General features: G+C 40.0%; 2 protein-coding genes across 3 annotated transcripts in view; both read right to left on the bottom strand.

The window, feature by feature from the left end:
• epsti1 (epithelial stromal interaction 1) overlaps window positions 1-8,785 on the bottom strand; it is a 15,449-nt gene extending 6,664 nt beyond the window's left edge. For both annotated transcript variants that reach the window (XM_084361228.1, XM_084361229.1), the window contains exons 1-6: window positions 8,509-8,785; window positions 6,663-6,721; window positions 6,476-6,559; window positions 6,278-6,351; window positions 6,037-6,120; window positions 2,743-2,816 (exon numbers count right to left, since the gene is read on the bottom strand). In XM_084361228.1, coding sequence (XP_084217354.1) covers window positions 2,743-2,816; window positions 6,037-6,120; window positions 6,278-6,351; window positions 6,476-6,559; window positions 6,663-6,721; window positions 8,509-8,684 — 551 coding nt within the window. In that variant the 5' untranslated portion in view covers window positions 8,685-8,785. The remainder of the gene's footprint in view (window positions 1-2,742; window positions 2,817-6,036; window positions 6,121-6,277; window positions 6,352-6,475; window positions 6,560-6,662; window positions 6,722-8,508) is intronic.
• A 405-nt stretch (window positions 8,786-9,190) lies between these two features.
• On the bottom strand, window positions 9,191-19,326 carry idh1 (isocitrate dehydrogenase (NADP(+)) 1). Its single transcript, XM_084361983.1, has 9 exons — window positions 19,194-19,326; window positions 17,950-18,079; window positions 14,312-14,603; window positions 12,554-12,656; window positions 11,382-11,559; window positions 11,128-11,279; window positions 10,818-10,958; window positions 10,508-10,670; window positions 9,191-10,239 (listed from the first exon to the last, which is right to left on the bottom strand). The coding sequence occupies exons 2-9, from the start codon at window positions 18,069-18,071 to the stop codon at window positions 10,146-10,148; spliced, it is 1,245 nt and encodes a 414-aa protein (XP_084218109.1). The 5' UTR covers window positions 18,072-18,079; window positions 19,194-19,326; the 3' UTR covers window positions 9,191-10,145.
• Window positions 19,327-25,951: the final 6,625 nt, after the last annotated feature.

Genomic DNA, 25,951 nt, shown 5'->3' with positions numbered 1-25,951 from the left:
ACATCCTCTATGTTGCCAAAGACAAACACAGAAACACACATGAATGATGAGGTATGAAGGAGTGTTGGTTTACTCCACAGACACGCTACAAGCCTGGGATGCTAACAGGCTGGAGTCCCACCAAGTTGACCAAGTTTGTTTGTCCCTCTCTGACACTGCTCTGGCTGTTCACAAGCATCTGATCTGCTACGCTGTCTCACTTCATCAACTCAGCCCCATGTCTGAATATCTTCATTGTTCTTCAGGTTCACACGTTGGTCTGCTGTCTCCATTTTTGTGTTTGTCTTGTAAGGAAACCAGAGATGCTACTTGACAAGCAGTTTCCCTCAGAGCTGGTCATGAGTAATATTCTTATAACATCTTGGGGCATTTGATGTAAAATGGTCTGATACATTGTTGTCTTGTATGGCATGAAAACTTTGTGTAGACACTAGACACTCTACATTATTATTGTCTCTAATTAATATTCGTTTGAAACCCCTGGCCACATTAAAGGGGCTCTCCACTGACTTTCCATGTATAGGTCAATTCATTAATCAAGTGGAGTGCTACTCAGCGTGTGAAAACAGTCATATAAAGTCATTTATGGCATTGGAGGAGCTTTGTTAAAGCTGACAATTGGTACTCAAGTACCTATGTACCCTTACAAAAAGAAGTGTACTTCAGGTTCATTATCAAATAAACTTAAAGCTGCAATTTGGAAGAACTTGGCCACCTTTTGAATTCATACTCAAAACAAACAGATCACTTGCGTAACTGCTAAGTGCTGCTAACTGTAGCTGTGTGTGCAGCTGTGCAGCTAGCAGTCTGAAAATGGAGCTCAGACCAACAGGAAAGTCTTGATGTTTATATCACTAGCACACGAGCCATGGACCAGAGCAGGCTGGGGCTGGTTGGTTAGCATACTTACATATTTCACCTTTAGTACAGTTCAACTGTATTTCCCAAGACTACTACCAAGTACACTAATATCAATGTACCAGAAGTATACTAGTAAGGGTACAAATGGGAACATAAGGAAAGGGAAAACACAGGGAAACACTTAGAATTTCAGGGACATGATCATGGCTGTGACATTAAGTATGCCCTCAGTAAACTAACTTACCCTTAAGTGTCTTTAAGTGAAGTTAACTCACATATACAGTGCCAGTACGAGTATAAGACATATATACTTTATTAACTATACCTACAATTTTGGTGTATAACCTGTTTTTCATTGTGTATTTTATGCCCTGATGAAGACACTTTGTAGTCGAAACACAAAGGCATATCCATTCAGGAATAACAGATTTTTAAACTTGTCAGAGTGCCTCAGATTTTAGTCGGACTGCCTCCACACACTACGGATTTTCATTGCAAGTAAGTTGGATAGTCACTGTTTTTTGCCATTTTTATCTATACTTAAGTATAACTTTGTATAAGTATGTCTCTGATATGAACATAAAATACAAACTGAAAGCATACTCTCTTTCTTTTAGTTTAAAAGGAGCATACTGATAACACATTTTATCCCAGCTTCTGTTTTGTGATGAATATATTTGAAAAGAAATTCTGACAAAGGAATTAGAGTTGGAAATTACACAGGGATTTACCGGGCAGTGAAAATCTGTCATCCTACTAACTTTGAAAGTTCCCTGACTTTTCCTACAGTGTCATGAGCAGAATAACATATCAGACCTTGAGTGAAATGACTCAACCATTATTGGAAGGACTGTCATGATATTTGGTACACATTCATGTTCCCCTCAGGAAGAATTGTGATAATTTTGGTTAAATTGGTTAGATTTTGAGTTTTCATTTAGCTCCAACATCAGGTCAAAATGTCATTTTGTTCATGACTAAATTGCTGCAAAACTAATGGCATACCAATCTGCCTCAGTTGTACTTTATGTTTAGTGCAGGTTATAAAAATTTCAGCATGCTACCATCAGTATGTTAACACTGTCATTGTTAGCATGTTGCCATATTAACATTAGCATTGGTTCAAAGCACTGTTGTTTCTAGCATGACTGATTTCACCTGTGTCTGTCTGTTTGTTGGTTGATTGGTTTGTCAGCAGGATTACACAAAAACTGCAGAATGGATTTCTACCGAACTTGAATGAAGGATGGGTCTCAGCTCAGAACAGACCCCAATGACTCGGTGTGGATCTGGGTAAGGGACGGATACATGAATTTTTTCTCACTTTCTTTAATCTTGCAAGATGGGGCATTACTCTACATTTTGTTCATTTCTCAGGGAATACTGCATGGATCTTGTTGAAATAAAAAATCTGGCATATTTAGCTAGCTGGTATCTGCCTATATATGCCTAGGCTATGATTAGTACAAAAGCAGACTGTAGGGCCTCGGCAGAGGTATGAGCTCTCCTGAGTGCCATTCCAGTTATGCTATTAATTATGCAGTAATACTGCTTACAAGTTTGAATAGAGACGGGGGTGATCAAAAGTGGACGTCGTGTCGCCTGTCTCCCTTAAATTTCTAACTGATATCCTGTTTTTTCTCTTTTCTGACAACAGGAAATGCTAAATGCCTGCTAAAACTTCAATGACAATTATGGGTCAGCAGAGGATCAGAAACTGGGTGCTTCTTTTGTAAAGGGCAGGAGATGTTGTCATCTGATGCCGCATCTATGACTAAGATCCATTGCAAAGCAGGAAGAACACAACACAGCACACCCCAACCAACACAATACCGCACAGTGACAGTGATGAGACCCAAGTTAACCTGATCCAGCACTGACCTGAGGTGATCCTGCTGGAGCTGCTCCCTCCTCCTCTGCTCCTCCTGTCGTCTCCTTTCCTCCAGGCGCTCAGCCTGAAATACATCAGTCATCCCACATTAGACAGCCGGATGCAAGGCATGCAGCCACCATACATGTCCTGTTTTCCAAACATACATTCCATGTGGTATATGGGCTTTAAGAACATTGTAGAATATGAGGTATTCTGATGCACTGTAATTACAGACATGTTATACATGCACATGCAGTGGTACTTCCGTGATTATGACTTGAAATACATGACTTTCAAGTTCATGATATAACTTACATAAGCTTCAACAATTTGTTTTTAATATACCACAAACAATATAACCAACTAAAAGTCTAATTTATCAATAAAGATACCGTTAGAGACATGTCAAAAGATGTAGTAATTTATAAAAATGTATATACTGTATATAAGAAAAATCCAATTTCTGCAAGAACTGAATTTAAAATTTACTCACTGCAGTGCTTTTATTTTATAGTGAATGTGACATTTTGGAAGATGACACATTTATTGGTGACTCAATCCCATTTTCCTATATATATAAAAAAATTTAAAACCCTTTGAGTCGCTTGTAATTTCAGTGTATTCGCTGGCTAGAGACACAGGTTTTTGTGTTAGAATTGCATTTTTTTTATTATTATATTCTGAAACCAGTGACATGTGAAGCCCAACCATGTGGGCTGTTACAGTAAAACAGAAGTCCAGGAGCAGGGATGAGCTGTTGTAGACTAAAATTCTGTGGTGTGGACAGATGTTTTATTATCCTAGAGGCATGTTTTTGCTACCCTCTTGTTAGATCACGTCTATAGCCTAAGAAGAGGCTGCCTCACATGCATATGTTTGTTTGTTGGATTACCACTACATTCCTATGGTTTCATAGAGATCATTGCGCAACAGGAAAAGATCTGTGGAATAATGCTTTGGTCTTCAGCATTAATCACCCTTCAACATTACTGCAGCAATTCATTAACCACTAGTGGACAAGAGCTAGGCCAGACATGGAGTAGAACATGTCTGAGGACAGAGTGAGGAGCTGTCTCGGCTGATGGAAACCCATGAGACTGTTAATCAAGGTTGGCTTGAGTACAGGCTGTGAGAGGGAGAGAGACTGCTCTGAGACACATGGACCTGCTCCAGCTCAGGTGGATGCTTGTCTCTACTGACATCTTGAGGCGAAACATGATATTGTTCCTCACTGAGGGAGGACAAAACATGCCATGTAGTGGAAGGGTGACACCCCAGAGTGACATGTTTCAATGAAGCTGCACATCTTCATAACACTACCAGAAACACCGCCACCGAAACTACCCACATTTTTATCTACCCTTCAAAAACAATCAGGTCTCTCATTTTGTGTCTCTCAGGTGACATGAGTCACACCTCTGTATTTGGTTAAATTCACCATAGTTGCAGTGAATGTTATGCTGCACAATTGTTGTGCAGTCTCTGAGGATGCTTTTTTTCATGTTCTGTTTCTTTTATTTGCATGTGTTTCTTGAGTTGCAGTGTAACAGCTTACACAGCCACTGCCTTCCTGAGAACATACTTGTTATCATACACTCAGTGTCCACTTATAAAGGCCACCTGTACAGTTTAATGAAATCCAATACCACTGTCTACTTTAATGATGACTATAATGTTGTGTTCACTGAATTATATGTTTTAGTGTTGAAATCATAGTGAGGGTGCTGTGCTAGACTGAATTACATTGAGGTGTTTCTAATATTTTGCACTTCTCAGGTATGTTAGCAGTGACAGGCTTGGGGAGTAACAGAAGACATGGTAGGGCGTCACATAATTACGATACAAAAATGGGTAACTGTATTCTATTAAAGTTACGATAAAGAAGACATAATCAGATTACTGAAACATTTTGTAAAAATTAGGAAGATTAACAGGATCATAATTTTAAACAGCTCTACAAACCCTCATATAATGGCAAGACTCACTCTACTAACACTTTTCACATGCTCTCGCACCACACAGTGAGGAACAAGTGTATAACTGATATCAGCACAAAAAGAGGTCAGCGTCGCCCTCTTTCCTCTGCACCACAGTACAGGCAGGCAGGAGTGACAATGGGTTACTATGCAGGTATACTTATCAACCAAACTTATTCATCCATGATTCATCCAGCTGCCAATTCATTATAATGGCCTCTGGTAAAAAAAATAAAAATAATTATTATTCTTTACTGGGGAATTTCACCATTACTTTGTCTTTAAAGCAGAAAACACCAAGATATCACAATACAGTGAAAGTTATGTTTTTTCTCTTACATTTATCTGAATATTTGGTATTGAAGTAATCCAAAAGTAACATAATATAATCAAGTTATATTTCCTTATTGTGATACTTGGATTGGAAACACATCAGAAACACCTCCCAATATAATGTAGCTCAGTAAAACATCACCTTTAATGATGACCTCAGTGATAAACATATAATTCAATTAACATATTTCCAAGAAAGTCAATGTTTGGCAGGCATGTATCGGACTGCACTACACTGTACAGGTGTCATTATAAAGTGTGCAGATGTCAAAGAGCTGGACGAGACTTGCTCCAGTAATTTTATTCGCTGCTCTGACAAGCTCAACATTATTATACCAGAATCCAGTCTCAACTCTTTAAAAACAGTTTGTCATCTGCATTTCTTCACCCATTGTTTTAATGGGCTGATGCATTTTCTGGAGCCCGTTTGCAGCAACATTCAGCAACAAATGGGAATATCCATCACAGAAGAGGGAGAGATATGACGTTTTCTATTCAAATCACAGACCATAATGCAATGCAGCCACAAGATATATTCTGAGAAAGTGGTGCAACAAAATGACTGGAAAAACACCAACTCCTTTTCTCTTACTACTGCAACTGCTATTTCTCTTTCCACCTACACTCACAACTCATGGCTGAGTGCAGTACATTCCTGACATAGAACTCTGGGGTTTGTCAAAACGCACTCTGGGAAATACAGGAAATCACTGTGCTGACTGAAATAGAAACGGATTAGAAGTGTTGAGGCAGAGAGGAGGCGCCAAACTTGTAAGTTATTACTTCATGTTAAAAGAAAACCCCCAAAGGGTGTTTAATATATAGAATATGTTTGATGGTTGATTCTTCTTAGATTTTAATGCTTTGTTTTCAATAATAATTGAAATATAAATAAAAAGGGTGGCAAGTGATTTGAGGGCAGGTTTTATTGCTAACCGAACACATATGAAAATGCTTTTGCAAGAAGGCCAAAGTACATATTGTTGGTCTCACCATCTCCCTCTTTTCATTTTTCATCTTCTGTAACTCCTCCTCCTCTTCTTGTCTCCTCCTCCTGTCCAGCTCTTCCTTTCTCAGCTTGAAACAACAGGTTGCATCAAATATTTAATTGTGGCTCAGCCATCACAGAAAGAGATACTAAAAGATATTTCATATAAATACTTCACACTCTGAGTTCAAAATATATTTAAAGGTGCATATAAATTGAAAGGATAAACATTGTTTGATTGAGTACCTTCTTCTGCAGTTTGGAGCAACGTAAGTCTCTCAACTGCTTCTGTCTGGCTTCCTCCAATGTTACAGAACCACCTTGATAAATTAAACAACAGATAACAGCATGCTGGTGAGTAAGTATGTGCATAAGCATTACCATACAAGATTAGTGTTGAGGATAAGGTGAATGTGACAGTGGAGATGTTGTGTGTTGGTTTACCCAGCCTCTCTGGATTCAGGTGCACAGAGGGGGCTCTGTTTGCCTCTTTCCATCTCTGAAGATCCTCCAGTTCTTTCTGAGACACTACAGCAAAATAAACCTTCATTACTTGGGGAAGAAAGTTCAGTATGTATGAAGATCAATATAAAAGTAGACAGGGTAGTTAAAAGCAGCAGTGTCAGCCTACTCATTTGCAACTTGCTTCGCCGAGATTCGTTTGGTGCGATCATGGTGAATCCATCTGAGCTGAAACAGGAAAGAGACAGAAAGAGCTTGTTTGGGATTAAATGGGTTGTGATACTGTAAAGCCTCAGTACTTTTTCAGTGTCTGCATCACTTAGTATCAAAAGTTAGAACAGACTTCTATGCAGCAAACTAAGGCATCAAAAAAGTATAGATAGGTATCAATACCAAAACGATGTAAAACAACTTCCTGACAGCAGACTATGTCAACTTAAATCAGGGTTATGACCTGAGAGATGAACACAGATAAACACAAAGATTTTTAAACAATTAGAGGAGTAAGTTCATTTCTGTTCTTCTGATTTTGGTACAAAGTATAATAGAGTAAATACCAGCATGTGGTTGAATGTATCTCACATTTACATTAAGGTGCAGTATGTAAGAATTTTAGTTTATAACACTTAAAAAATGATTAAAATTATCAACACAATGTGAAGAAATAACACTTTAGGCATTATGTCAAAGATGTCTATATTTTGTGTTGCAGCGATATCCACTGAATTTAGCATGCTAACCAGTTAGCCCTGGGCCTGAAAACCTCTTTCCCAGCGGTCCAAAGCTCCTGTGCTAGCAGTGTAAACACCAACACTCCCTCAGTACTTCAGCTAGCTGCATGGCTAGCTGAGCTAACAAGCCAATGGCAACTACAGTCATGGATGTATAGACCATGGATGTATATATCTTAGGTACTGTGTTGCTTTGCTAGCGTCTTTGATATCTACCCAGTGGCAACATCTCAGATTAACAGCTAGTTTTAAGTAGATCCAAACTGTCATTTTCTTTGGTCTGTGGTCCAACAGGTTAGATCTCCAAACTAATGTAAGTGAAAGTGTTTTTATCAATACGACATGACAGCATCAAACATACATTTTAGATGAATGAGATGTACACACTTTGAAACAGCATCCCTAAAAAAGATGTGTATATAAGCTAATGAATGATGCAGGGTTTTCTACCCTGAAATGATTGTAAACAAACATTGTGATTCGGTCTACTTAAACAGGGGCCAATTCTTACATACTGCAACAATACAATGTCATTAAATGTATACTCATACTTCAGCTGACTTACCTTTTTATAGTAGGCTACTTATTACTTTTATTCCTTCACATTTCAGAGGAAAACCTCCTTCTTCATTACATTTATATAACATAGTTGCCATGGTTACAAGTTTCGTATAAGATTCATACTTTACATATTACATAGGATCACTTCATACATTGTTGCTGTAGATCACCCCCCATTCAAAACTATTCAAATGAACTCCACCTCGCCAGCTACAACACGATGATGCCTTCAAGTGAAACACAATTGAAAGTAAGTTGCTCAAGCAGCTGTTGATGTAAAGCAACAATATCACAATAATAATTTATATTTTGGTACAACACAAAGGTAAAAGCACAGCCAAGACAACCGTCTTTTGTACGCTTTGTTGTTATGTGTGTTGAACATTAAATAGTAATCTAAACTACGTTTGGGATCCTACATGTCACCAGCAACTATGATTTACGAGAAACAGTGAAGGCACCATTTCCCTCTCTAGTCACATGAAACGAAAGTGAAAGTGAACAGCAGTAATTCACTGCTACCTTATCAAAAACATGTTGTTATAAACGAAACATTAGAACGCCAACAGAGTAAATGAAGCCCAGCTGGCTGTGAAGAGTTATACATCATGATAAAGTAGGACGACATGTCTGTGCTGAAGTGATCTCAACATATTATGGTGCTTGGTTATGGTTAAGTTATGGTGATAATAATCATTTCCATAAAACATAACTGATACTTACTACCGTGGCTGCCTGTCTGTCGCTTGTGGACTCGGGCCGTCAGGTTCATGTGTTTGTGGGTTCTCGGCTGTCGGCTCAGTGTCAGGTGTACCTGCAGGGTTCTGTCTGAGGTGAGCTGGGGTCCTCCTGGAGCTCAGCTGGTCTCTCGCGTCTCTCTGGTTGTGATGCGGGTCCATTATCACTGACAGCCTCCAAGTGATCTCTAAAACAAGTTGGGCTCTCCGGTCATGTTGCCAGTTTTCTTTTACATGGATAATTACGAGTACACGAGTCTTATATCAGCTGTAGCCAACTATACTGAAATAGCGCCACCTGCTGGAATAACAGGCGGAGGGCGTGTTATTACATGAAGGCCAATCTGTGGGTTAATTGTGTAACCATGAGAATTATAATCATATCTATCTATCTATCTATCTATCTATCCTCTGAAGCTCGTCTATCATTTATATGACTGTGAAATAAATATCTTTGGGTTTTGGACTGTTGGAGAAATCTTAAGATATTTTTCACAAAACAAATAATCTATTGAGAAAAATATCAGCGGATTAATCGATTGTTAGTTCCAGCCCTAAATGACCGCAGCATACACTTCATAACAAGTTACTTATTTTTATTTTCAACTGTATAATTAAAACTGAAGGCATCAAATGACCCCAGTCCTGCTTAAAGAATGACACGCATATTTCTTTAAAACCTCATTTATTTTGAGTCATGACATTAGAAATTGACAGACATAATGTTGATTACAAAGCAAGAGACAATTTGATGAAGAATTTTCTGGCAGGATATACATTAGTGACGTAACTGGATGTTAATACACACACGCACACACACAGGAAGGACAAATAAATACACTCTTAAACAACCGTGACTAGTGAAGTTATAAGACTAAAAAATCTAAAAGCAATATGTTTTAATCTTGATAACATTTGTTTACAAATTGTGTAGAAGAGTCAGGACCCTTGTTTGAATGCTATACATTTTAATTTCAGTCCATATAGTATGTGTTTAATGCTACCGAACAGTAAAATTTCATAGTATGCACTGTACTGCTGCTGACAGGTTTCATTAGTAAAATACAGGCTGTGGTGGCACCTAATGATAAAACGTTGCTTGAGGTATTGTTAAAACATTACAAGACACAAGAGATGACCAGAATCAACCGATGACTTTGACACAAAACAAATAAGGCAGTGAGGTTGTAGAGGCTCCCTCTTTCTGTCCCCTGTCCACCACAGATCACCAACAAATACTGACAACACAAACCACGCTCAGTTCAGGGGACCTAGTGCAATTAGGGTAAAAAAGGTCATTGAGCCATCAGGTCACCGTTCAGTGTCAGTCCTGGAGACAGTTTTCACTGGCACAAGTAAGGCTGTATATTAGTGATGCATTATCAGGGATGATGCCCTACACTGGTCAGAAGCCTCCATCCTTCTTGTCAAGGCACCCTGCTTGATTAGAGCCCCAGTCAGGGAATGACTTGTTTCAGTCCATTTAGGGTAATTGGATCTCCTGGAGTCCTCCCTGCTCCAGTGTTCATTCCAGTAAGTGTATAGATGTCTGTGTGTGCATGAGCATGTGTTTGAATGTGTGTTTGTGTGTCTGTGTTAAACTGCTGAGGCTGGGAGGTGAGATCACAGCTTGGGCTGGCTGGTTAGCTTAATCTTCAGGTTCTCTCCCAGCTTATCCAGGAACTCAAAGGTGTCCAAGTAGTCAGCACGTGTCACACTGCAAACAGAAGAAAGGAGAAGAAAGAGTTGAGTACACTAATTACAATTAATTAAGGAGGTATTGAATGTGACAGCTGGGTTTCCACTGCACATACAGTAGGATATAACAATTGGGGTCATATCCTACACTCAACAATAAATCAATTCTTATTCCACAGCAGGACCACTGTTGCACCTGATGCAGAAACATACAAGGTACAAAGTAACATACATTGATTGTATTGTGACATACAGTATATTGAGTGTTATGTAATGAAGAGACGTACTTTGGCAGGCCTTTGATGCAGATAGCTAAATCCTTGGTCATGAACCCAGCCTCGATGGTCTCGATGCAGACGGCCTCCAGTGCCTCAGAGAACCGTTGCAGCTCAGCATTTTTGTCCAGCTTTGCCCTGTGGAGCAGGCCTCGTGTCCATGCAAAGATGGAGGCTGCAGCACACAAACACCCAGTGTAAGGACAGAATGTAGTGTATTAAAATCATATACAGTATATTACACACAATGTATGTAATATAAATTCGGATGATAGTAAGTTTATGTAGTTGATAAATGCTCAATGCATGCATCATTGTTTACCTATAGGATTGGTTGAGGTCTCTTTTCCCTGCTGGTGTTGTCTGTAGTGGCGAGTCACTGTGCCATGGGCGGCCTCAGACTCCACTGTGCGTCCATCAGGACAGATCAGCACACTGGTCATCATACCCAGGGAGCCGTAGCCTAAACAGGGTCACACAAAACCACAAGAACAACAGATAAACTTTGAAGCTGGGATAGAAAAATCACCAGTCTTTTAAAATAATGCAGTTTTGCAGAGATCAGATTATTAGGAATCTTGCTACTTAGTCCCTCACATAACCTCTGATTGAAATTATCTGTCTCTACAAACCTTGCGCTACAGAGTCAGACTGTACGTCTCCGTCATAGTTCTTGCAGGCCCAAATGAAGCCTCCCTCAGATTTCATGGCTTGGGCCACCATGTCGTCTATCAGACGGTGCTCATACCAGATGCCTTTGGCCTCAAACTGAGCACGGTATTCCCTGGAAAACAAGTTGTTATTTACATCTGCTATAAAAGTGTGTGTGCTTGTGGCTGAGAGAGGCAGAGTGTGCCTGTGTTTGCATGGATTTGAAAGTCCTTACTTCTCGTAGATCTCCTGAAAGATGTCTTTGAAGCGACCGTCGTACTTCTTCAGGATGGTGTTCTTGGTGCTCAGGTACAGAGGCCAGCCTTTGGTCAGACCCATCTGGAATGAGCTGTGGGCAAAGTCCTTGATGGACTTATCTGTATTGTACATCCCCATGGCAACACCACCTGTGCCTGAACAGACACACAGACACAAATAAATACATAAAGTACAGTATATTCACATAATATGCAGTATAGTATGACCGACAACCAATATAACAATGTTTCATTTGAACCTAGACAAACACTGGAAAAGAAAGAAATCCCTGTTGCCGAGTCATTACTCAACCTTTTATAATCTATTTCAGTGTTTGGTTCTGAGTGATAAAACCACAGGATGTGAATAGTTACAACAGAATTGAAAAAAAGAGTTAAGCCATATCTTATATTTCCCCCTTTTCAATGTGAACACAATGAAAAATGTGCTTGTTAAAACTTTTTTGTTTCTGGTTCAAGTCCAGCTTAGTTAAATTGACTGACACACATTACACATGTTATGATATTTGACATCTTTGCACCAAGATAGTATTCCTTCAGAGGATAAGCTTTCCCAATCAGGAAATCTCAGTCATTAACTACTCATCCCCATGCTGATGGAAAGTTGGATGAAGTTACTCACAAAACATTTCTGGAGCTTCACAGCAAAACAGTGTTGCAGCATTCTGCTAAACAACTGAAATAGCTGTGGTTACAAAATGGCCCACATAAAATGTCTCCATACACCTTGCCCTGCGAAATTCAAGACTTGGATTATGCCGGAGTTGTACGGAGACATTTTATGGTCATTTTGCTATGTTTTTTAAAACATTTTTTATAAAAGGTTCTTACTGTTGTTGTTTTTTGTTTTTTTTACATTTTAAAACAAGTCACCGGCTACTTCTGTTGTTTAGGAGAATGCTGCCAACAAAACTTTTTATAGATCATCATTGGCATGGGGGTGAGTAGATAATGATTTTTATTTTTGGCTGAGCTGTTCCTTTAAGACTGATGTGTGTTTATCTGCACACCTGAGATGTGTATCAATGATATTAAATGTATACTGTCAGAATAGTTGGGTATCTTGCATGACCCACTTGTGGTGAGAGGTTGGAAGCATGATGATACATCTGGCGGGCTGTGTTCTTACCCTGAAACTCATGGATGACATATTTAACTGGCTCTCCATTTGTGGGAGTGTAGGTCATCTCGACTTTTCCAGGCCCTGGCACCACAAAGTCTGTGGCTTTGTACTGTGGGGAGCACATTGTGAAAGACAAAAGGTTAATACTCGAAAGACAACAAGGACGTATACCAATTAAACTACACAGCCCAGAGGCCGCTTTAGAAATGAATGAACCCTGTCCAATAAAATGTTAGGTCAAAGTTCAAATGACAATGGCCAACACTGTCATTAACACCTCTGCAGGACAGTGCAGTCAACACCTGTGGTGTTAAGTGATGCAGCAATGTCAGCAGAGTATATAATAGGTAGACCTCTGACATACATGGAGCAGTATGTAACTAGCAGTCATTTGACACTTCACCTGGATTTCTCTCCTCTGAGGGGAGAGCTGTTGACTTTGGCACAGCGCCACCAGCTAACCCATGATTTAGTTCTGTGACGTTGCTGCAACTTGTCCAGCCTGTACAGGTAGTACATTAAGGTCCAAAGGCCAGCTGATGAAATATAATTATTGACTTAGTCCCTTCTGATAACCCTACACTGACATATGATAGAATTGTAACTCACTGTGCACATATGAGCTGACAGGAAGCCAGTAGTCAGCTTGTCAGAGTGGTTTGCTGGATTTAAATTATGCTTCAGTAGCAGAAGGTCTTTGTCAGATGATAATTGAGCTGGTTCAAGTATCTCTGTGCATGGATAAAGACTCTAACATAAATGCTACACTGTTACAGTTGTTCCTTTTAGCTGCATCCCTGCAGTTTGACATAGTTCACTTCATATCAGGGTTATTTCAACCTCATATGGCTGATGTTCAGTTTAGCTGAATGTCAAAGCTTACATGTTGAACTAGTAACTCTAGTCCATGTTTTTTGGTTGTAAACTTTTGGGTTTGCCTTTTGAATTGCAAAACATAAATCACAGTACCAGCGCTCCAGACAAACTTTTTTCACCATCATCCTGGAACCGTCCCGAAAAACAATTCTAACTGTCCTGTCGTGATGTAAACTGTCCAAAAATCAAAATGTTGTTTCTTTACTTTGTTATTATCAATAGTACTTCAGTACATTTGTTTTCTGTAAACATGTTAAATCAAGCAGTCAACAGAATTGGCAAGCATCCTACTGGAATATGCACACACGGTAATAAACTGGAAACTGTCAAACATGTACTGATAGATGGCATGATGAACAAAGAAGAGAATAAATATCAGAACTAATTGATGGAAAACTCATTACACTGGAAAATCTGCTAGGAAACACTATGTATGAACTCTTCTAATTAAAGGTAACGGATAACAGAGAGAATTTACTTTTACTGCCAATCGACTGCTACAGTCCTGTCGGTGGCGGTAATGCTCCTATCAGCTGGTTTGCCAACCGCAATTAAAACTCAGAAAAGACGTAAAACTCAAAGAAGTAAACTTCTTTTGTCACATTAAAATGCAGTTTACTGTTATCGCTTCATGTTCCTCTGAACAGAAACTCTCATCCTGCAGTGCGTTTAGCTGTTCGCTCCATTGACTGCATTAGCTGTGAGCTATACTCAAGCCCTGCATAATGTATTTAACACAGTATTATACAGAACCAAAAACAGCTTATGACGCTTCATTGTATCTTAGCAATTTACCCAATCTAGATGAAGGACAGAAGCTGTATCTCACCTTAACATGCATTTTTCAGTTTTTCAAATTTGCCAGTTGGCTGCCAGTGAACAGTATACCTGATCTCCGTGGGCGTGCCTGCCAATGATGATGGGCTTGATCCAGCCAGGCACCAGGCGGGGGATGTTCTTGCAAATGATGGCCTCCCTGAATACCGTGCCTCCTAGAATGTTACGGATGGTGCCGTTGGGCGAGCGCCACATCTGCTTAAGCTTGAACTCCTCCACACGGTTCTCATCTGGTGTGATGGTTGCACACTTGATGCCCACGTTGTAACGCTGGACGGCCTCTGCAGCCTCAACCGTCACCCGGTCATCTGTTGCGTCTCGGTTCTCCATACCGAGGTCAAAGCTTTACAGGAAGAGTAAAGAGAATTGAGTTAAAAACAAATAAACTATAGTACAATGATCACATACATCTATAGTGTGTTAAAATCTCCAAGAGATACCGAATCAATCCTTTTTTCCAATTCTTATTTTGAACAATATGAACATACCTCCATCTTTTTGTTTTGTTTAATTAAATATGCCAAACAACATGATGCAACAGTGTTAATAAATAACTCTGCAAATGTAAAATATTGTCAAAGTTAGAGATCTGAAAATATCTGGTCAAAGAGAATCTAAACAAGCCTAAGGATATGACAAATATTCAATGGCAGCTCTCATTACTTATGATAGTCAATGCTACTGACAATACTCAAAAAGATTCATAGACATGACTCTTTATATTCGTGCACTTCTAAGTAAGAGAGTAGGCAGAGATGCAAGGAGGAAGAAATGAACCGAACAGACAAAGAGACCATTTATAATCTCAACAGCAGAGGCATGGGACACCACAAACAAAGGCAGTGTGTTTATAGAGGAACAGTGATCATTTACGCTTCAGTATTCACCATTTCACAGAAGCCAAGGCACAACCAAACAAAGCCCTGAAAGTAAACATATACCACTGTTTTAGTTGGCTAGAAGCTAGTCTGTAAATGTTCAAGTACAATGGTTGTGATGTGGCACGTAGTCACTGTGTCAAATGACCTGAACCACATGAATGAGTAGTGAATGAGAGTAAGAGCTTCCAGCTTGAGGAATGGCTCAAATTGCTGCCACAGCTTTATTCACTCTATATCTCAGCTAATTACATTTCTTGTGAGACCTGACACAGTGTTTGCATCAAGAATGGCCATTAACCTCCTAACCCACTTTCTTCATGGTACTGCAACGTTTGTGCATGCTCATTTTCTTCTTTTACTTCCTGTTATACGGCTTATTGAGAGGGAGATCTGCAAAACCAGCCAGAAGAGCAAAGACAAAGGAAACAAGGATTCAACTGTGCAATGACACCGGGCCCTCTTCCAAGATATCTGAAAAGGTTGGGCCACTTGTTACACTTGTGCTTGAGGGACTGCACATCAAGAACAAACTAGGAAGTATACTTCACGTAAAAACTAGACTATGGTCTATGTGCTTATAATTCCCTTCAAATATTAGCCTATAAGGCTATTGTGCATCCACTGGAGTTGTTTGAAAGCAGCCATGACCTTTTACCCACTTTGTTCCTCCCCTTCCCCCAATAGCCAATAACAAGCCACAACAATAAGACGCTGAACAACTGAAACATACCACAGAGGAAAGAGTGAAACGGTTTCAGGTTCAACAAGAATGTTGCTCTGAATTGTTCCCATGTGGCTAACTTTGTTCATTCAACCTGGATCTTTTTTTCAACAAGTTGAAGCATTCCTTGGACAATCTGATCTAGACTGTCCAGTTTATTGAGAAATTACGATTTCATCAGAATAGTCATGACACCATGTTGAATCAAATGTGTACTTCCGATGCCTGTTGCTCAATATATCATTAACTTTTACAATGGCAAACAAGAAGAGATTGTGTAAAACATCTATCATATCTGAAAAAGGAAGCTAAAGTTCAAAACGTTGACTATCTCTCCCCACTCCACAGTATGAAGCTGTGATCCAATATGAGGGATGTTTTGTATTGTTTTGTATTAGGGACCTGAACTTCATATAAGGGTCATGCAAATAACATACAACTCTGAACAAAGTCCATGCAAAAGATAAGAAGAGGAGTGAAGTCAAAGGAAAAAGCAGAGCATTAGGTGCTGACTATAAATTGACAATATTCACAAAAATATTATTTGGCTGTGACCTCCTCGATCATTTATCAGAAAAAAAGACTATAAACAGGTAAGTCTCTCAGTGATTTGGGGGATTTGTTTGTAAAATGTTGAGGAAGACTAACCAATCAGTTGAAGTATCAGGCTCTAAAAACCTGACTACATGAAGAAACTGTGAGATCACCTAGGCATTAGATCGTATGCAGGTCAGTGTATAACAATAGTGTAATATGTCTTAAATAAGTTGAATAATACTTGTGAAGACACTTTTTTACACTTTCTTTATACTTTACTTAATATCCCTTTCACACTGGAAAAGACCCCTCTAACATTCACTCCTGCGTCAGTTGACTCTGCAGTAGTCACGAGTGTTTATGGGCTCCAGCTCTGATAAAAACACAACACCCAAGTGGACACATTCATTTTCACCCTTTGTCAGGTGCGATAATACGACTTGTGCTGGAGCTAAGGACACTGACTTGTTAGTCCTTTTTCATCCGTCTATGTCCAAGCAGAGTTGAACATTGTTCATTAGGGATTGAGTTTAAAAGAGAGACTGAAGTAAAAGATATTTTAAAAAGTAATCCCCATTACATTGTGTCGTTACCCAAGCTTTGCCAGCTGTCTGATCGGTAAAGCACATTTACAATTCTCAACAGAAATGAGAAAGAAGCAAGATGTCTCACTCCTTATGTGTCTATTTCAGAAAATTATAAATGAAGACTTTTATAAAAAAAAAATTAAAAAAAACATTTAACATCTTCTGGATGCAGTCTGATGAGGTAAATGATCTGCTGATTTCTACTCCTCCCTGTTTTTCCAGCAAGTTTGTGACGAAGAATGTGACGCACAAGAAAATGCAGAACAGAAGTGAACTTGTCTCCTGGCAAAGAGAAAAGAATCGATCAACTGTTTATACTGGGTCAACTCAAGTTTAAAAAACCCACATATACACGCTAATTTTGGTGTAAAAGTTGTATAAGTGTAGCTTGTCTCCTCATGGTAGCATGACATCTCCTATAATAATAACAACAATAAGTCTACTCATGTAAAATGTATAGAACTACAAATCAACTATTAACTATTATCACACTGCTACAGTATTGGAGAACTTCTCTCTGGTGGGTGAGATCATAACATTGTGCAGTTACACACTGTACCTACAACTTTGTAGGTGAGATAACACTCTGAGGAAACCGAGGGTGACACAAGGTGGACTCCACCCGTATTCATAACAAACCCAAGAAGCTTTTCATTAGGTGCTCATGAGAAACTCTTATCAGCTGTTTTGCTGTTCACACTCCTTAGGGGCTGACCAGGATAAACAAGCCAGACTAGAAATCCAAGCACTGCAGGAACTGAAACTGACAGTTTACTTAAATCACAGAATTGATTACATACCGCCTGTTGGAAGGCATAACCTGCAGAAGTGCTTTTCTAAACCCACGAACAGACATTAAAAAAACAAACAAACAGGTAAATTGTTGAAAGAAAGTCCCACATTACTCAAATAACATTAAAGTAACTAAAAGACAAAGTTGGTCTTCATATTGACTGTCTTCACCTGTGCATGTCGAGCTCCAGGTACGGGAGGATGAGTTTCTGCTTAATGAGCTCCCAGATGACACGGGTCATTTCATCTCCCTGCATCTCCACCACGGAGCCTGCCTTGATCTTGTGAGACATCTTTGAGCCTGGTGGTGGACACAGGGGACATACACAGACATTGAAGAGAATGATTTAAGAAATAAAAGAAAGTAAGATAAAAAGAGAGATGGGAAAAGAGAGAACATGTCAAAAACAGTGGCAGTGATAGCAGTATGTCATCAAGCTACTGCTGACTAAGATCCGTATGCTGCTGTATTGTTATCTCACTTTATTATTGGTCTAACAAAATAAAACGTACACTTTTGGCTTAAGGACCTTGTGATGCAGATTTTTGACTCTTTCTCTGCAGTCTAGTGAATTGTAAGTGAGGAAATAAGTAACAGAATAATCAATCAGTTCTCCCTTTTGAGCTTTCATGTGTGACATTGACACCACAGACAAAAGTCCCTCTTTACACAACACCAGTCTCAATGAATGAATGATTTCATTCAAAACATGAACCATGAGTCTCCCTTGCTCAACCTGATAAACTCCATAATCATCTTAAGTGTGAGTAGCTCACAGTGAAGCAAACAGCACAAGCTTTGATTGGTCCACGATAGTTATGATAGTTTCAAAGACAGAACTGCTTCACAGCTTGCAGGTTTCTATCAATTTCTGGCCAAAATTACACGACGTCCGCAAAAGTTACATAAGTATACAGGCTGATGATCGCATGATGGGGAGGAGACTGGTAGGTAGGCAGGCAGGCAGTCTGTCTGTCTGTCTGTCTGCAGGCCACACCAGGAATGCACAGTTAACTCAGCACATAACGTCCAGTTCTGATAGATAACGTTAGACCTGTAAAAGACAGTGTAAAAGACGAACACAGGACGGAGTTTGCTAACACATTGGGCCTCAATGACCATCTTAGAGTCGGCCTGCTGTAAATACGACTTCATTTCGACAAAAGGCCTCCGTACGTGACATTAGGATGAACGTGATTCATTCGAACCCACTAAAGAATCATTCTAGCTTCAGTTATGTTAGCTTCAACAGCTTCAAGTCAAACTGTGGCTAAGCAATGTAGCAGGACAAGGAGATGTAAAATGAGATAAGAGTGGAGAACATTAACAACACACTTCCCTGTATCGTTACGTCGCCACCAAGCTACTTCGGTATGCAGCTAGTACAATTTCATGATATGTAAGAAACAGCTACCTTTACGTTTGGTCTACAACACAGTCAGCGGTGGGAAGAGGTGGCAGAATGATGTCCTGTCCGGTCTGACTGAGCTCAGAGCGGTTCAGGCTGATAGAAAACGGCAGGTACCCGGCTCCCACCTCCCGGAGATCATTGACAAAGTATTGGCCAATAAGAGAAATGAGGAAAACCTAACCGCCAATCAGATAAGCCCATATAGCAGGAGGGGCGTGATATAAACGGGCGGGGACTGCAAACATGGCTCGCTGATTGGTCCGAGATATACCTCGCTCTTCCGCCTTACAGACTGGTGATGTATGAAGTAACAGCTCATTGAATCTGAGTTCAATAAAAATGTATATTGAGGAATCACATTTTTTCTTATTTCTTCAATAAAACATAGTCTAGTGGATTGTGTCTCCTAAGATACTACAGGTTCTACCCAAAAATCATTATTTTCATAAATAATTATATTAATCATAATAAAAAATTTTTTACATAGGACTTTTCTAAACAAGGGTGCTTCACAGAAAATGAAAACACAGAAAAACAGCAGATAAAAACAACACAGATGAACAACAGCAGATAAAAAAATAAAACATCAAATCAATCAAAACTTTATTTATAGAGCACTTTTCATGCAAGGACATGCAACACAAAGTGCTTTACACATGAAAGCACACACACACACACACACACACACACACACACACACACACACACACACACACACACACACACACACACACACACACACACACACACACACACACACACAAAATCCCAGGACTTATTTAAGGTTTATGAATGCCTTCCTATAAAATAAGGTTTTAAGAGAAGAGATGCTTATAATGTAGCCTGATTTCAACAGACAGAGGTTCTAGAGTCTGGCAGCTCTGACTGAAAAACCCCAGTCACCTTCAGTCACAAGCCAGGATTTTGGAACAACCAGCAGCGCTGTATCCGCTGATCTGAGCGTTGAGCCACGGCAGCTGTGGCCCAGTCGCCGGAATTTGCCCATTTGTCAGGTCTCTGGGAGCTCAATGTGATTTCCTGTGGCCAATCACTCACTTATAAAATGCTTGATTCAATTTTGTCAAGCGTAGACTGTACCATGAAAGTGTTATGTAAAATTTACATTACATTGTAAATGACATAACAATTGACACAAAAGGCTTACCTCCTGTTGCCAGTAGGTGGCACAATGACTATACCTCGTAATGGGCATGTAGATGTGTTATGGCCGGGACTGGGATCAAACGTGAACTTTGGGGAAGATGGACAGTGTACACTCAAGTTACAACAACTTTCTGTTTCACAGCGAATAACACATAGCCACAGGAACATCATCCAATGATATCTATTAATGTTCATTTCATCAACCACCATCAAGGCATTAAGGATTTTCTTAACACATTAGAGGTGGATTTGATCAACCTGCTAGGAGGAGTGTAAAAATGGCTGGAGAGGTTTGAGTTAGATTTAACCATATAAAGTGAAGATCCAGCAATTTCCTGTTCCATGGCGAAACTTCCACCATTGCTGCGCCACCATGTCCATGCCATTCAATGAAAACTCAAAATATTCACAATACAGCATCATGAAGATCTTAGCGGTTTACTAACCATGTTTGAGGTGGATCCAGTCATCTGGTTAGGAGTAGAACATGAATATCTAAAACATGGTGGCGCTATGACTATTACTGATTAGTGGTGTATTAATGTCTTCAGGGTGGGACTCTAACCAAATGTGTGACGTTTGGAGCAGATTGGACCACGATGGAGTTAAAGCAACTTCCTGTTTCATGGCGTATCAGCAACCATTTAACAAAAAGCGACAAAGAAGATCTCCCAGTCTACATCTCCTCTGATGAGGAAGAGGTAGGTGAAGGTGAGCTACAGGGAGTCTGCTCCTTCAACTTCTGGCCTTCGATCTACCACAGTCAGGAGATACTGGATGGGTCCTTTTGAGTATGAAATGTGGGCTGATGACAGTGACTCTGATTAGGACTGACAGCCCGGTTTGCTGCAGGATTGGAAAACCAATCCTTGAATAAATTGCATTCATATAGTGCTTTGGGGGGACTGTGGCTTCGATCCTCAGCTGCATGTTGAAGTGTCCGTGGGCAAGAGACTGAACGGCTCCCAGTCCTGGTTCCATCGGCATGTGAGTGATTGTGTGAATGGCTGAGTATAGAAATCGCTTGGGATGCTTTGGTTAGGATCGTTGGTCTGGCACCATGTAGTAAATAGAGCACCTCTTCTTTTTGCATATTTTATGTGAAATAAAGTAATGTTGGATCAGCACGTTAATCAAGGTCAATAGTTGTAGAGCAGGAAGCCATCCACAATAAGGATGTTAGTCCTTCCCCTCCTTATTGTCAGACTCTGTCAGTCTCAGCATCCAGAGTGTTAACACCATGAGATTTCTCAAACAGCCACCATGCTTGTTCCTTGATTTAAAAAACCCCCCCAAAAAACTGTAGATGTCTTTACAAGAGGTAAGTGGATAAACAAACAGCAACAATCAACTAGATTGTTTTAATTAGACTTATTTAATAGTTCCGAAATAATTAATCTCACTCTGTTATACTGTGATGTAGTTATTTAAAAGGTGTAGATGGTTAAAGCAGACAAAGGTAAATTAAAACTTAATGACACATGCACATCTTAATCTCAGTAACCAGTTTTTTTTTTTAACTCACTCCGTTTTAATATCTGTCTTTATGGACTACATCAACCTTCCCATGAGAAGCAATGATGCAGAAGACCGAGGCTCTACATCCAGGACTTCCATGACAACAGAGAAGATACGGACCAGATGAGAAGGATGGATGACTGCAGGACCAGCTGGTGGTGGGCAACTACGTAAGTGATGCTCAGTCAGTCGTATGTGCACTATATTTATCATAGGAACTTTCTTGGATGTTATTTAATTGTTTATAATATTTATACAAATGAAAAAATAAAGCGTCCAGCATTGCAAAAGTTGAATTGTGGTGTCCAAAATGTGTTCATGACATGTTTTCTGTTTCACAGGGCAGGAGTCCTTCGTGTTTTGGGTGTTCCTCGAGTAGCTGGGCATCAACCAGCCAAAAAACAAAACAAAAGATGCAGCAGAAGACTGACCCTTTCACCCTACTTGCTTCCAGGCAACTAGAAGACACCTGTAGATGACATCTTAACACTGAACCAAATCACGACTGCCACACACTTCTAATGATAGGAGGCAATGACTTCCTAACTAGCATGCAGATGTGTTATGGTGTGGACTTTCATCAAACACGTCAAATTTGGGAAAGATTCGACAACATACACTTAAGTTATAACAACTTCCTGTTCTTCCTGAGACTTATTTGTTGCCACTGTAACAGCATAAAATGTGAAGTCACACTGTTCACCATACACCATCATCACAGCCTTAAGGATTTTCTGAGCAAATTTCCAGTGTCTTCCATCAATTCTCATTTGGCTCTTGTGTCTGTTTTCACCGATTCTTGATAGATTGTGTGTGGGCTATACATCCTGGTTATTGATGTGGAAATCATTAAGGGTCCTTAACGCCTTTACAAAATACCGAGGCGAGACCACAACTGTTGCTGCCCCAGGGCCCAGTATGCGAGGACTCATTCAATACTGCTTGCTGCATTAATTACACTTCTGGTCACTCTTGCAGGTGCTGTCGAAATCATTTCTTTGTCAATATAATCCCTCAATTTAATCCAAACCTTATCTCAACCCAACCAGTTATTTCTGCTATGCTGGTCTGCCAAACCATAACCTAACAGGGAGCTCATTCAATTACTTGAATCATGCAAATATTAAGGACGTTACTGCAAAATGTAGTTCAACTACTAATTACATGTAGTCCACTACCGCTTACTTTATATTGCTTTTTGTGGTGTACTCTGGTCAATGGCAGGTTATACTGAAGTTTGCCATGAAGCTCACCACATACAGACACTCCATGTGAACTGGGCCTGCCAGGGGTTTTAAACCAATTTTAAACCAATACTCTGATTTCACCTTGATAATATCAGCGGTCATTTCACCCGTTTGGTCATGGTTGATGTGTTACCTGTGCAAAGGTCTACCCGTTAGGTTTTGGATTTTGGTTGGACCCAAATGCAGAGACAGGAGGAGTTGTGCCAAAACAAAAGATTTATTTGGCAGGTGGTCACAAGTGACTGGGTAGAGTGGTCTCACCGGATTACTGGGACTTAGCTGGCAGCACTGGTAGACTGGAGAAAGTGACAGCATGGAGGGCTGCGCAGAAGGACGCTGGGGAAATCTGCACATGAGGTAGAGACAAAAACAGTGTCAAACAAAGGCATCCAAAAATGAGCACACAAGAGAGGCTCATTTAAAAAACATCAGAGATCAAAAACACAAGCGTAAGGCACAAGAGTGTGAGTGTGCTGGAGAGTCCCCGGTGGATGCGTGAACAAGCTGGTAATGGAGAGAGGCAAAGACCAGGGTTATGTATAGGTGGTTGATGAGACTGAATTCAGAACAGGTGTGCCTCTCTGCTGCAGCGGAGAACCACGCCCACCAGAACACACACACACACACACACACACACACACACACACACACACACACAGTGGAAGTAGCATGTAAGGGAAAAGGAGGGGGAAACAGGTAGGGAGAATACAACAGGAAAAACAACAAGAAAACAAGCTGCCACGGCACACACCGAGACACTACTGCTTCATTGATGTTTTTTTTTGTCTGTGCTTTGGTTTTTGATTGTGCTGTGAGTAATTAGCCTTAGCCTACATTGATAAGGAATAAGGCTGTTTTTGTATCCCATAGATAGGAGGCCTGTGTATTTGACACATCTGTTCTTAGTATCAAAGCCCTGCAATTACAACCTCTAAGTTTTAATGTTGAAGAAATCAGAGATATGTGTAGGCCACATTATGTTTTCATAAACATAAATAAGCAGTTTTAGATGTGACAGTACATACAAACTAAAAACAACACAAATGTGGTCCCTATTCCCACTGAGCAGGCAACGTCTGTGGAAGTCCAAAACAGGTTGATATCATGTCCGTCGGGCCAGGCCATGATCTGGACGTCCATTGACAGCCAGAATTAGTCGATAAATGCTGTTGAGAAAAGACGTCCAGTCAGGCCATAATCTAGACATCCACTGACATCCAGAATTAGTTGAGAATAGATGTTCATACTGGCTTTGATCTGGACGTCCACGGACAGCAAGAATTGGTCGACAAACGACATATAAACGTCTATACAACGTCCAGAAAAGACGTATAAAAAACGTTCATTCTGGCTCCCCAGAGGACGTCTTTTAGACGTGATCTAGACCACTTTTTGTTCACTGGGTTCAGTCCAATGAGAATTGCTCACCTGGCTCATATGGAAAAAACGTTTTCTAGCTTATGCATTTACTTCCTGTATATGTGGCCCAGTGAACATGCAGTAGAGTTTTTACCCGCTGTCTCTGTCATCAAATTCCTGTTCAGCCCACATATCACTTTCCTCGCCCTGAGGAAGGTTTTGCAAACTTAAAACCTCCATGGATCAAAAATTCATGAAAGGGTCATTATTGACCTTGTTTGTAATTCTTGGTGTCCTGTCAACAGTTTTACAGATGTCTTTTTAATAATGTTGCTCTAGGGGAAAATGCTTTTTGGGGTACAGGGGAATTTTATGCTGCAATGCTGCGAGTGGCCACTGGGTCTATAATACATTCATGGGAAAAAACTGCAGACCTGAGGCAGAAACAAGGTGGCTGATGCCTGCTCAGGCCTGACCGGTTGAGAGCAGAAGGGTTTTTTCAGGTAGGGCGTCTGCAAGAGACAGACAAGCACAAAACTATCAGACAGAGTGTGAATAGAGGCGCTGCAGCAATGAACAGTATAAGAAAAATAGTGAAAACTTTTTTCAGCTGATAGCCAAGAACATGAAAATAATATGCAACTTTCAAACTTCATTGTACCAGTGCAGATAATGTGTCACACATCGTCTCTTTAGATGACGACGCCATGCTAATTAGTGGTCTGACCTGTTATGCACAATTGTTGTAATTGTTTAACTTAGTTAACTTCATGTTCTATAGTGACTAATCAAGAAATGGCAATTCACTCTGATTATCAGAATATCAACCTCCACCCACTACACTCTGTGTGCATAACCTATCACCTCCAGCTTCCCATTCATGTAGTGCAGATAAGCTAAAATGACTTTTGGGCCCTGAGACCCTGACACAGCTGCCCATTTTGTCAAGTTGACAATCTAACTTTGAGACTTCCTGAGCCATAAAATTAAAGACATTGTTGCAATTACAATTACAATTCCATAAGTGAGATAATATTAGATTCAGTGAACTTCAGCAGGATAGCAGTTTTTCATTTTTTGTTTTTACTGTAATTCAACTAAACTTGGACTCAAAGGCTCACAGGCAATCAAAATCCCATGGATCAATTGTGAGAAGATTTACACAAAACTGACGTCCAAATTGTAGAACAGCCAGCCCACAAAACATCCTCAGTTGTCCTTTCTTGAGAGGAACCATTCACTTATTCCTCTCAGAGACTGCACATGTTATACTCACAGGTTATCTTGGTAATTTTTTGGGGACATTGGGGAGTACTGCATTGCCTGCCATGACTGGGAGAGTGACATTTGTCCTGAAAAGTGCAAGCCTTGGTTTCCATATTACATTTTTATTAATTATTGACAGTTAAAATGCAGTTATCCATATTAGCTGTAACATGATAAAATTGTTATAGCAAATATCTGTCATATAGT

This window comes from Pagrus pagrus (genome assembly GCF_965226575.1).
Source record: "Pagrus pagrus genome assembly, chromosome: 9".
NCBI classification, from domain to species: Eukaryota; Metazoa; Chordata; class Actinopteri; order Spariformes; family Sparidae; genus Pagrus; species Pagrus pagrus.
The sequence above is the reverse complement of the archived record's forward strand: the minus strand, read 5'-3'. Positions and strand labels throughout refer to the sequence as shown.